Below are 13,563 nucleotides of genomic sequence, written 5' to 3'. Positions count from 1 at the left end.
AGAGTCATTGTGTAATAGGAAGTTAAATTAGATGGGGCTTTAGAGGATTGGTAGAAATTCAGCTGAGTTGCAGGGATTGGTCAGAAAAGAAGGAAATAGAGAAAATGTCAAGGTGATTGGCATTTTCAGTAATTGATTACTGGTGAAAACAGCAAGTACTTGCAAAATTTACAAATGATGAGTAAATGTATATTAATAGTTGTGATCACAACATTGCAACTTCCTGGAAGGACTGATTATGCCAACAACTGTCGTTTTTGTTTTAACCAAATGTTTGGTTCAAAAAACCAAAGTAATAAGTTTATTTGGTTGATATTGGGTAAAAATTTTCCTTGATTGTGTATCTTAATGTCTCCAGAATAATCAAAGATTTATTGGAAATAAATCCAGATAAAGAAATAAGCCAGTGTCCAGTTCTGCCAGGGTTTTTTCTACCCTGGATAATTTGACTGTATTCAAACAATCCAAGTCTCACAGCTAACAGATGGACGTTCTTCCCACCAGAGAAGCTCTTTGTAGTTGTTAAGCTGCTCCACAGACTCATGTTGGAAACTAGAGCAGATAAAAAGTTTCTGTTTTAACTTATGGATACTTTTGCATGTTTTTTACACCAGGAATAGAAATCATGCACTTAATTTCCTCATTGTTCACTAAACTGTCTCATTATGAGTTGTTTCTGAAACAAACTATAAAACAGCAGCTCTTGACAGAATTTTGTCAGGTTTGCAGTTTGAATCACAAATCTCACTGACTTGTCATTCATTTACTGGGAATTAATACTGACTGTATTAACGTGGAGCTTAGTGGGTCTGTTTATCTTTGTCAACAGGCAGCTAAAGCACCAGGCTGAACAGTCCTGCCTCATTTTCTCCATTAATTGCAAAGTGTGTTTTGAGGTTATGAAGTAGTAACTTATAGATTAGGGCAAAGGTCAGCAACTTTGGTCCAGCAGAACAAAGATATTTAGAGGCATAAAAACTACATGATGCTCATGATCATGTAACTTTCAGAACAAAATATAAAACATATAATTATTAGGACTTGTTTTACTAAGAAAAACAATAAACAGTATATGTATATATATGTTAAAATATATACATTTTTAAAATCCTATGTACTTTGCAACCTAAAGGCAAAAAACGACTTTACAAAAACATTCACTGTGTGACAGATGCATCTGAGAACTGTCTTTTATTTATTTAACAAACGTTTCTTCCTGCACAGGACGTATTCTCCAATGGTCACTTTGTTTACTCCAGTGATACTTTTGACATTAACAATCAAGGAGTCGTTTCATTTTCCAGAAGCAAAAACCATTAACCTATTGCCAAAGAACAGATGGATGTTTTTGGGCTGTTTTTAGAAGCAGCTGAGACCTAAATGGAAGTTCAGAAACATGAAAAGTGTGAATTTTGCATAATGAGTCCCTTTTAAAGCAGCTATTCAGTATTATTGTTTGCAAAACACTTTATTAAGTCAAACCTTGTGCTCTAGAATATCACTACCATCAGAGTGAGCATCACAGACGACGACAACAAACCCGAGTTCAGCTCCAGCAGCTATGAAACCAGCACCGTGGAGAAGAGGCAGCTGGTGCTGACGCTGAGAGCCACTGACAAAGACACCGGGAACAACTCGCTCATCACCTACAGGTTCGCTCTGAACTCACATTACAACCACAAACTGCAGTTTACACAGATTTATAGTCACAAACCATCACAAAATAGGATGAAGTTGATATAACAGGATCTTTTTTGTTTTTTGCAAAGGAAAAAAATTAGAAAAAAATGGAGGCATGTTTGTAAAATCAAATTGAGAATCTTTGGCAAAGCTGAAAAATGATGTTACAAAAACTCTCCAATCTGATGGTGCAGGAGATATTTTGCAAAGAAGATTGAGTAAAAACTTCAATGTGTTAAAGTTGGTAGAAACAAAAGACTTGTCTACTCCAAAAGGTGGTTCTCCAAAGTGTCTCCTTAATAAGTACAAAATGCATTTTGCATTTTCATAGGTTTGAATGTAAAGAATGTGAAAACCATGTGTTTGCCATCCATTCAACAGCTCAATCAATCAGATCAGTTATTTGTAGATCACATTTCATCAGCAAGGCATTTCAAAGTGCTTTACATCATAACAAACACAAAGTCATGCAACATAGAATCAATAATCAAAACATTACATTAATTCAAGTGCCATCATTAAATTCGTAATTGATTACATTTCAAATCCAACTCTAAACAGGTAAAAGAGATTTAAAGGTACTCACAGCTATGTTATACTTTGTGTTAGTGAAAATAGGGAAAAACTAAAGTTGTGAATAACTTTGTTTCAATCAAACACACCAACTCATTAAAAATATTCCTGCACTTAAATCTTTATTTCTGGTTGCAGTTTCTCTGAAGGACATTCACCATATTTGGCCTTAGACAGTGAAACAGGAGAAGTGACGCTGACCTATGACCTTGCTGATGTAACAGAAGACTTCACACTGGTTCTGACAGCCGAGGCCACAGATCATGGCAAACCTCCACTCAGCACCACAGGTCAGAATATTGTTTTGTTTTTCTTATGTATTTATGCATTAATGCTGTGATTACAAAGGTTCTTAGGCTGCAGACATCAAGAACATCCAAGATTGTAATCTTCATGGCTTCTTTATTTCCTTCACATTAATGGAGAAAATATTATGTATTTTTTTGTTTTTGATGCCAAACACTGTTTTACAGATCATGACATTTACTGTTTGTTGTCTAAATATGTAAACCTGCTGTAGCCGTTTTGTAAATCAGTAATAAATGATTCAAAGTGATTTACTGCACAGGGGAAGAGGTTCAAAATGGTTTTTAATATTTTTGCCACCTCTTCATTACAGTCGACTCTCATTTGCTAAAATATGTGACCCTCATGTAGCAGGTCACAATTTATGATGTGACCTGATGTGACTTATAATAACCTTACTGTGCAGATCTAATAATAATAATATCAAAGTTCAAGACAGAGAAATATATGCAGTCGCACGCTGCGATCACAGATTATGATGTGTTGCATAATTTGGTTTCACCACTGAACTCAGGATTTTTCAAAACTGTTGCAGAATCTTGAGATTTTTGCTCTGAATGGCAAGTAAAAGAATCATCTTTTTATCCTCTAATGTTGTGGTCATCCATGACATTTTTTCATAAACTGCAACATGTCTATTATAAGAGGGAATAATGATATCTGTGGTTCCATCCTGCAGCTCGTGTTGTGGTGAACATCATGAATGCCAGTCTGGCGTTCCAGAGCTCCTCCTACAACTTCAGCCTGAAAGAGAACCAGAATTCGGGGGCCTTCGTGGGGCAGGTCCAAGCCTCCGCAGGAAGCAACCTGTACAACGTTTCCTACGAACTGAGAACACACAAAGACCTGTTCTCCATCGACAGCGATGGCTCCATCGTTTCCACAAAAGAGCTGGACAAGGAGGAGCAGGAGTGGTACATCCTGGATGTGGAGGCTGTGACCACATGGACGCCTCCTACCTCAGCAGTGGCCATGGTAACAACAACATCACACAGCTGTCATCACAAACTCTCTTTATCGTTGCTTTCATACAAACCAAATGGACATTTTTTGTCTCTCAGGTCAGAATTCAGGTGGAGGATGTAAACGAGCCTCCAGCGTTCTCCTCAGACGATTATGAAGCCTCTGTGTTCAGCATCGCCCCGTACAAAATCCCAGTCATCCAAGTGAAGGTAAACTCCTCCTATCGTACAAAACCCCAGTCATCCAAGTGAAGGTAAACTCCTCCTATCAGCTGTTGGAAAATGTGCTTCTGAACTTGTTTATCTCCACATTGATGTAAGATTGCAGATCATTTACTGTAAAGGCCATAAACACCTGGCTGCGTACTTTGACCTGAAACCCTCCCACCATTAAAGTGGTTAATATGTGAACAATCTGCATCAGGAATGTTCAGGAAGCTTATCGTTTATATTTATTTTTATTAATTCTTTATTTGTTCAGTCAATACAGAGTTACAACTTAAAGAGTAGAAATATCCTCTGATCATTTGTATCATGTTTTTATTATTTACATGAATAAGATATAAACCAACTAAGAATGGTACAGGAAAAACAGAAGAAAAACAAAACAAAAGTGCATACCACTATGTACGTGTGAATTATTTAGGATATATGGAGAGAGAGAGAAATAAACCAGAAATGTAGAGTCCAGAAACGAAACAAGTGAGCTGGAATGCCCAACAGCAGGGTCGAGGTTTTGTCTGTAGTACAATTCCTCGATAACATATTTCCAGTCGAGGCTCCAGTGCCCAGCAATGTTTGGCGATCATACACAATCAGAGAGTTTACACTTGTAATAAAAATAAAAGGGGACAGCAGACAACGGCAAAACAGGAGGAGCGTCAGGCGGCAAGCCTCAAACACGGGCGCCATCTTGGCTTCTGCCATCATATATCAAAATATCATCTGCATACAAACCTACTCTATCGTCCTACCTTATGACACGCAGCGCCTCCTTCTGGCCGGAGGATCGCTGTCAACACATCTTCCTCATCTGTACACAACACATTGAGCTCCTTATCACATATAACTGAGGCAACACTAGTCTCTTAGCAAGGATGGTTGTAAATAACTTCTAATCGACATTCAGCTCTGAAATAGTTCTGTATGCACGGCGCTCTGAATGGCCCTTTGTCTGCTTGGGAACAGTAGAGACAGCAGCTTCATTCCAGGTTGGTGGCATCTCTGAGTCTGTGAGGGAAAGAGTGCAAAGAGTCTGTGTGCCACTTTGAGTCTGTGAAGGCAGCATTGCAGGCCTTTATAAGGCAAGGAAACAGCTCAGCTGTCTGGGTCCAGAGACTTGTGTGCCCTCAGCCTGGAGATTTCTCCACTCAGCTCCTTCTCAGTTATCACAGCTGTTAAGACTTAATTATCTTCCTCAGAGGCAGTAAGTAAAATACAGCGTTCTGTATTGATTGCAAACATGAAATCAAGGATAAAAAGACGTTACAGTCGTCCAGACACGATGACACAAAAGCATGAATAATTTTCTTAGGTCAACTCTGGAGAGCACATGTGTCATTGTAGGAATGTTTCTTAGATTAAAGAAACAAGACTGGGAAACAGTATCCAATTTCTGATTTGGGTTTGATAAACGAAAAACGAGTCTATTTTCGTTTTCTCATTTTTCATTTCAAACGAAAAAATTAACTGCCTGAAAATACATGGACCAGTATTACTAACTTAAGACTCAAAGTGACTCGAAGCCTGATAATAAGTCAAATGTGACACCTAGATTTTTTAACTTTGATTTTGTTAGTGGGCAGAAAGAGGTGATTGGCTGATTTTTTGGCACAAAGTGGCTGGGAGCAATAATTAGAGTCTCTGTTTTACTGGTGTTTAAAACCAAAATGTTACTGGAGAGCCAGTTACTAATATGGGACAAACATTGGACAAGGATGGCAAAGGAGAAGAGGCTTTAATACAGAAGTCTGGGTTTGTTTAATGCCTGCTTAACGGTTGTTATTTTCAAAAAGCAAAGCCTCATCTGAACACATAATCTGCAGCACCATTAAGGACTTTTCTTTCTTCCTGCCCACCTTCAGGCCTCAGACCCTGATGTCGGAGACAACAGTCGTCTGGTCTACAGTCTTCCAGGAGGAAACTCCTCCTTTGACGTGGAACCGGCTTCAGGTCTGCTGTATGTGGTGTCAGTAGCAGATCTGGGTGGAAAAACCGTCTCAATGGAGGTGAAGGCCACAGATCCTGATGGACTTTCTGATACAACCACAGTAAAGGTAAGAACCTGAAACTGAATGTTGGTGGTTTGGTGAAGGCTACTGATCTGTTATAAGTTTTACACTGACTGACTTAATTAACTGCAGACTCAGAGTCCAAATCACATAAAAGAACAATCAGTAATAGAAATAATAATAAAAGAATAAAGTAAAAAGACCTGTAACCATTCAAGAGGCAGTCGTACCAATGTTTACCAAATACAGACATATGTCTCACTGCAATATATGTAAAGTTAGACAATAGGATAATTATATTATTAGACTTGTTCCATCCATCCATTTTCTTTCCACCCTTGTCCCTTAATGGGGTTGGGAGGTGCTGGTGCCTCTCCAGTTAATGTTCTGGGTGAGAGGTGGATTCACCCTGGACAGGTCACCAGTCTGTCACAGGGCAACACAGAGACAAACAGGACAAACAACCATGCACACACTCACGATGTTATTTAACATATTCATTGCCTCTGTGAATCGCTCCCACTCAGGTGTCGCCTTTTCCTGCCTGGGGACCAATCAGAAACTGAGATTTGCGTGTGAGAGAGTTTGATAGAATATGTAAAGCCCTTTTCGCACTGCAGGGTCCGGCCCGTTTCGACCCGGTCCCATTGGTCCTATGGCCCTGGTCGTTTTGCATTGAGCAGGATACGTCACGTAAATCGACCCGTTGCTAAGCTACGGAGGCGGCGATCTCCATAGCAACCGCAGAACAGTTTTCTTCTTCGGTCTTTTTCTGTATGCGCTCATGAGCCTGAGGGAAACATTTGCCTCAGNCAGAATAATCAAAGATTTATTGGAAATAAATCCAGATAAAGAAATAAGCCAGTGTCCAGTTCTGCCAGGGTTTTTTCTACCCTGGATAATTTGACTGTATTCAAACAATCCAAGTCTCACAGCTAACAGATGGACGTTCTTCCCACCAGAGAAGCTCTTTGTAGTTGTTAAGCTGCTCCACAGACTCATGTTGGAAACTAGAGCAGATAAAAAGTTTCTGTTTTAACTTATGGATACTTTTGCATGTTTTTTACACCAGGAATAGAAATCATGCACTTAATTTCCTCATTGTTCACTAAACTGTCTCATTATGAGTTGTTTCTGAAACAAACTATAAAACAGAAGCTCTTGACAAAATTTTACAGGTTTGCAGTTTGAATCACAAACGTCACTGACTTGTCATTCATTTACTGGGAATTAATACTGACTGTATTAACGTGAACCTTAGTGGGTCTGTTTATCTTTGTCAACAGGCAGCTAAAGCACCAGGCTGAACAGTCCTGCCTCATTTTCTGCATAAATTGCAAAGTGTGTTTTGAGGTTATGAAGTAGTAACTTATAGATTAGGGCAAAGGTCAGCAACTTTGGTTCAGCTGAGCAAAGATCTTTAGAGGCACAAAAACTACATGATGCTCATGATCATGTAACTTTCAGAATAAAATAAAAAACATGTTATTATATAATTATTAGGACTTTTTTTACTGAGACAAACAGTTTCAACTTCTTTGAAAATCACCAAATGTTTCTGCAAAAGAGAATGAATACATTTTTCTTTAATAGAACCTACAAATGTTAAAATATATAAATTTTTAAAATATTATATTTGCAACCTAAAGTCAAAGTCAAGTTTTTAAGTACAATTATTTGCAAAACACTTTATTAAGTTAAACCTTGTGCTCTAGATCATCACCACCATCAGCGTGAGCATCACAGACGACGACAACAAACCCGAGTTCAGCTCCAGCAGCTATGAAACCAGCACCGTGGAGAAGAGGAAGCCGGTGCTGGTGCTGAGAGCCACCGACAAAGACACCGGGAACAACTCGCTCATCACCTACAGGTTCGCTCAGATCTCACATTACGACCACAAACTGCAGTTTACAGAGATTTATAGTAACAGACGAACACAAAATAGGACGAAGTTGATATAACATGATCTTTTTTGTTTTTCACAAAGGAAAAAAATTTGAAAAAAATGGAGGCATGCTTTGTAAAATCAAATTGAGAATCTTTGGCAAAGCTGACAAATGATGTTACAAAAACTCTCCAATCTGATGGTGCAGGAGATATTTTGCAAAGAAGATTGGGTAAAAACTTCAATGTGTTAAAGTTGGTAGAACAAAAGACTTGTCTACTCCAAAAGGTGGTTCTCCAAAGTGTCTCCTTAATAAGTACAAAATGCATTTTTGCATTTTTATAGGTTTTATGTAAAAAAAAATGTACAAAAACATGTTGTTTGCCATCCATTCAACAGCTATGTAATACTTTGTGTTCATGAAAATATGGAAAAACTAAAGTTGTGAATAACTTTGTATTTCAATCAAACACACCAACTCATTAAAAATATTCTTTCACTTAAATCTTTATTTCTGGTTTCAGTTTCTCTGAAGGACATTCGCCATATTTGGCCTTAGACAGTGAAACAGGAGAAGTGACGCTGACATCTGACCTTACTGATGTAACAGAAGACACCACACTGGTTCTGACGGCTGAGGCCACAGATCATGGCAAACCTCCACACAGCACCACAGGTCAGAATATTGCTTTGTTTTTCTTATGCATTTATGCATTAATGCTGTAACTGCAAAGGTCCTGAAGCTGCAGACATCCTGAACTTTATCCCCGCCTCATGGTGCACCAACAATATAGCAGCTTAGTCCAGCAGTAACTTTAAACCAGCAAAGAACATAAATTTTTATCGTAGGTAAATGGGCAAAACTGGCTGCAGCAACATTATGGATATAAAGCAAGAAGACTGCTGAAACTGAATCTGTACTTCTTGTACAGCCTGATGCTACAAGAAGTGAGAAAGGCAACAACTTAAATCTGAAATTGCATTAAATTGTCATCTGCTGTCAGATCATTTAAACAGTCTGTTAATGTTTTTTCTTAAATAAAATGTCAAGATTGGAGCTCCATAATATAATATTTGATTATGGATGCCTCTGAACCCTACTTGAAAATTAAAATTTTGAATAAAGTTCAGAGGACAACAGGAGACAATATAATGTTTTTATACCAAAGACAAGAAATCCTAACTCTGGAGAGACATTTTCCTGTTCAGCAGCAGAAAACATGTAACCATGAGTGTGGATTGAGGTTAATTTGTCGAGAGTTCATAAGCATTTAGAATAAAAACGTTACGTATCATGTCCATCAGATCCATAAAACCATAATAATTACCTTTTAATTACATTTTCCAACAAATGACCCTCAAAATAAGTTACTCTCAACTGTTGGAGTCATATCTACCCCATCCATGGATTCTGTCTTGTGCATTAACACTTTCAGCTCAGCTAAAAACATTTAAACTTTTATACACATGGTAATTTAAGGTGCACTTGACCCACTTTATTAGTGGGTCAAGTGCACCTTGACCCACTAATAACCAAACAAGTCAGTCTAATCAAAACAACCCAAAAAGGAAAACTAAAAGGATATCAATCTTCCACAAGTACAAGCTCCTAGATTAAACAACCAGATCTGAAACCAAACTGGAAAGCAGAGCAAAAGGGTTCAGAAAAGCAAAAGATGGACAAAATGGTTTTTAAAAATGCTACAACAAACAAAGTGGGGGTCAGCTGTACAAAACCTCTTCCTGAAGCTGAAAGAAGGAATGATTCCAGGAGCTTTTGATAGATTGCAGGTGCATGAGCCTTATCACCTGATTGGCTTCCTGGTCTTCTGCTGGACCAATGGGTTTGGAGAAAGGAAATGCCATTCAGCAGTCTCCAAGCAGCCAATCAGCTGAATGTGCTCCAACACCTGAATCTGCATAAACAAAGAGAGAGAAACTGCATAGCCTCTAGAGCAGTGGTTCTTAACTTTTTTTGAGGTACCGAACCCCCCAGTTTCATACGGGCATTCACCGAACCCTTCTTATTCCCCCCTCCCCCACACAAAATACTTTGCGGTATTCTGATTTAGTAATGTAATTATATTAGTTGTGTTACCACCCCCACGCCACTAGAGGCAGTACCAACCCCGAAAAGATGGGACTAAGGAGCAGATTTAGAAGTACACCGAAAGCTACAGAATTTGGTAAAAACTGTGAGCTTTGCTGAAGTAATTAAAGACACAAGTTCAAATCCATGTTGAGAGTGGAGCTCCTTCAATCAGTGCTCCTCCGCAGCTCTGATTGGCTCAGCAATGTAACGTGATCCTCTGCAGAAAGTGATGGCAAAGCAGGGCGTCATCACGACTTTACACAGTGTGTCTTTACCTCCGCGGCAGAGGCTCCGCCGAACCCCTGGGGTTTGATCGAACCCAGGTTAAGAACCATTGCTCTAGAGGTAAAGGGTCGTAACAATGTTGTTTTACTGCAAAAATAAACAAACACAAACTTGTTTTAAGTCAATAACTTGAGGAGCCCATAAGGGGACATGGAGGAAAAAAAACGATTCTGATGTATTTTCTAAGATCCCGTGAAGAGTGGGGGAGAGTTATTGTTTATTCATTATTGTATTATTATTAATTAGACCAGTGAGGAGAAGTGTATTTACGTAGATACACCCAAGACTATAAACTTCACAGCTTCTTTATTTCCATTGCATTAACAGAGAAAATATTATGTACTTTTTTTGTATTTGACGCTAAACACTGTTTGACAGACCATGACACTGACTGTCTATATTCTGACATCTAAATCTAAATATGTAAACCTGCTGAAGCCGTCAGATCAGTTCTGCCTATTTTGAGCTCCTATCAGAATGATTTTATGGTCTCCTGTCACTTTAAATCCAAATATGCTTTGATAATTTGTGACTTTACTGTACAGGTCCAATAATCTCAAAGTTCAAGACAGAGAAATGTATGAATTCTGATGTCCATTGTAGGATATTGAGACTTTTGCTCTGAATGGCAAGTAAAAGAATCATCTTTTTGCCCTCTAATGTTGTGGTCATCTTCAAAATTTCTGAAGGTAAACAACATGCAACATGTCTATTACAAGACAGAATGACGGTATCTGTGGTTCCATCCTGCAGCTCGTGTTGTGGTGAACATCAGGAATGCCAGTCTGGTGGACAGGGTGGTGTTCCTGAGCTCCTCTTACAACTTCAAACTAAAAGAGAACCAGAATTCGGGGGCCTTCGTGGGGCAGGTCCAGGCCTCTGCAGGAAGCGACCTGTACGAGGTTTCCTACGAACTGAGAACACACAAAGACCTGTTCTCCATCCACAGCAATGGCTCCATCGTTTCCACAAAAGAGCTGGACAAGGAGGAGCAGGAGTGGTACTTCCTGGATGTGGAGGCTGTGGACACGCGGACGCCTCCCACATCAGCAGTGGCGCCGGTAAAAACAACATCACATAGCTGTCATCACAAACTCTCTTTATTATTGTCTTTATTTATTGTTGCTTTCATACAAACCAAATGGACGTTTTTGTCTCTCAGGTCAGAATTCAGGTGGAGGATGTAAACGAGCCTCCAGCGTTCTCCTCAGACGATTATGAAGCCTCTGTGTTCAGCATCGCCCCGTACAAAACCCCAGTCATCCAAGTGAAGGTAAATTCCTCCTGTTGGCTGGTTGGAAAATTATGAACATGTTTATCTCCACAGTGATGTAAGATTGCAGGATCAGTTACTGTAAAGGCCATAAACACCTGGCTGCGTACTTTGACCGTTGACCATTAAAGTGGTTAATTCGTCAACAATCTGCAGTCACATTTTCGGGAATGTGAAGGAAACGATATCGTTTATTTATCTTTATTTGTTCAGTCAATACAGAGTTACAACTTAAAGAGCAGAAATATCCTTTGATCATTTGCATCATGTTTTTCTTATTTATATGAGCAAGCTATACCAACTAAGAATGGTAAGGGAAAGAGAGAAAAGAAACAAAAGTCCATACCAGTATATATGTGTGTATTATTTAGGATATGTGGAGAGAGAGAAACAAACCAGAACACCCACACAAAAATAAAGGACAAATAGGCTGATTAATACAACATCTCTGCAAAATCTGGCTACAGAGACTTTACATATCTAACCCATTCCCAAAAGGGTTAGGTATGTAACCCATTTGGGTTACATACCTAACCAGGTTGAGGGCACACAAGTCTCTGGACCCAGACAGCTGAGCTGTTTCCTTGCCTTATAAAGGCCTGTAATGCTGCCCTCAGACTAAAAGGTGCCACCAACCTGGAATGAAGCTGCTGTCTCTACAACAGGGTGGGCCATAAGTTTCCATACATAGAAAAAAATAAACATTTTATATTGGACAACCGTTTTTATTTACATAATGTGCTCTATGATTACCATTGTTTTGAATACACATATTAATACGTGTTTTCCACTGTTGAAGAACACACATTAGCATAGTTGAAGTTATTCTCGTAATGGTATTGGTGATACGTTCCTTGAGATGATGTATGGAAACTTATGGTCCACCCTGTATTCCCAAGGAGGGAAAAGAGCATTCAGAGTGCGTGGCATACAGGCCTATCTGTCTTAAGGAAAATTATTTTTATTAGTTTAAGGGGAAAACTTATAAGGGAGATGTCTCCACTCAGCTCCTTCTCAGTTATCGCAGCTGTCAAGACTTAATTATCTTCCTCAGAGGCAGTAAGTAAATTACAGCATTGTAAATGCTTAAAGACTCAAAGTGACTCAAAGCCTGATAATAAGTCAAATGTGACACCTAGATTTTTTAACATTTGCTAGTGGGCAGAAAGAGGTGATTGTCTGGCTGATTTTTTGACACAAAGTGGCTGGGAGCAATAATTAGAGCCTCCATCTTACTGGTGTTAAAACCAAAAAGTTACTGGAGAGCCAGTTACTAATATGGGACAAACATTGGACAAAGATGGCAAAGGAGAAGAGGTTTTAATACAGAAGAATAATTTCTATAGTCAACCTATTGAAAATAAGGTTGTTATTTTCTAGAGGTACTTTTAACCTGACAAACAAAGCCTCATCTGAACACATAATCTGCAGCACCATTAACGAATTTTCTTTCTGCCCACCCTCAGGCCTCAGACCCTGATGTCAGAGACAATTGTGTTCTGGTCTACAGTCTGTCAGGAGAAAGCTCCTCCTTTGACGTGGAACCGGCTTCAGGTCTGCTGTATGTGGTGTCAGTAGCAGATCTGGGTGGAAAAACCGTCTCAATGGAGGTGAAGGCAACAGATTCTGGTGAACTTTCTGCTACAACCACAGTAAAGGTAAGAGCCTGAAACTGAATGTTGGTGGTTTGGTGAAGGCTACTGATCCATTATAAGTTTTATGCTGACTGACTTAATTAGTTAGTTAATTAACTGCAGACTCAGAGTCTAAATCACATAAGAAACGATCAATAATATAAACAATAAAAAAAAACTCATAAAAAGACCCGTAACCATTCAAGAGGCAGTCATACCACTGTTTCCCAAATACAGAAGTATATCTCACTGTAATATATGAAAGTTAGAGAACAATAGGATAATTCTATTATTCGACTCGTTTAATTGTAAAAATAAAATAAAATACATTTGAGATTTCTTAAAACAAATAGTGACACTATCAGATACAAACAGGTCACTTGCACTGGTCCATTTGGGCTTTTTAAATAAAACTCTAATGCATCATTAAAAGCCACACTGAAAAAAGTAAGCTATAGAATTTACCTAATAAATCTGAGGTAACAATTTGCATCCACTCTTTTGTGGTAAATTTAGTAACATATATTAAGTATAAAATAACTGAACAAAAAATATATGAAATACTTAAAGAAATTGGGTAAAATTTACCTCATATTTATGTATATATTCAACAGCTACTTACTCAGTTAAATTAGGTAA

General features: G+C 38.6%; 1 protein-coding gene across 1 annotated transcript in view; it reads left to right on the top strand.

The window, feature by feature from the left end:
* The window catches only part of LOC106951704 (protocadherin-like wing polarity protein stan), a 43,589-nt gene that overhangs the window by 12,729 nt on the left and 17,297 nt on the right, over positions 1–13,563 (top strand). Inside the window, exons 12-16 of the mRNA XM_015039379.1 lie at positions 7,468–7,625; positions 8,165–8,316; positions 10,771–11,078; positions 11,180–11,290; positions 12,757–12,948. Coding sequence (XP_014894865.1) covers positions 7,468–7,625; positions 8,165–8,316; positions 10,771–11,078; positions 11,180–11,290; positions 12,757–12,948 — 921 coding nt within the window. The remainder of the gene's footprint in view (positions 1–7,467; positions 7,626–8,164; positions 8,317–10,770; positions 11,079–11,179; positions 11,291–12,756; positions 12,949–13,563) is intronic.

The sequence above is a fragment of the Poecilia latipinna genome, unplaced genomic scaffold (genome assembly GCF_001443285.1).
Source record: "Poecilia latipinna isolate Pla-1442-1.1 unplaced genomic scaffold, P_latipinna-1.0 Scaffold469, whole genome shotgun sequence".
NCBI lineage: Eukaryota > Metazoa > Chordata > Actinopteri > Cyprinodontiformes > Poeciliidae > Poecilia > Poecilia latipinna.
The sequence above is the reverse complement of the archived record's forward strand: the minus strand, read 5'-3'. Positions and strand labels throughout refer to the sequence as shown.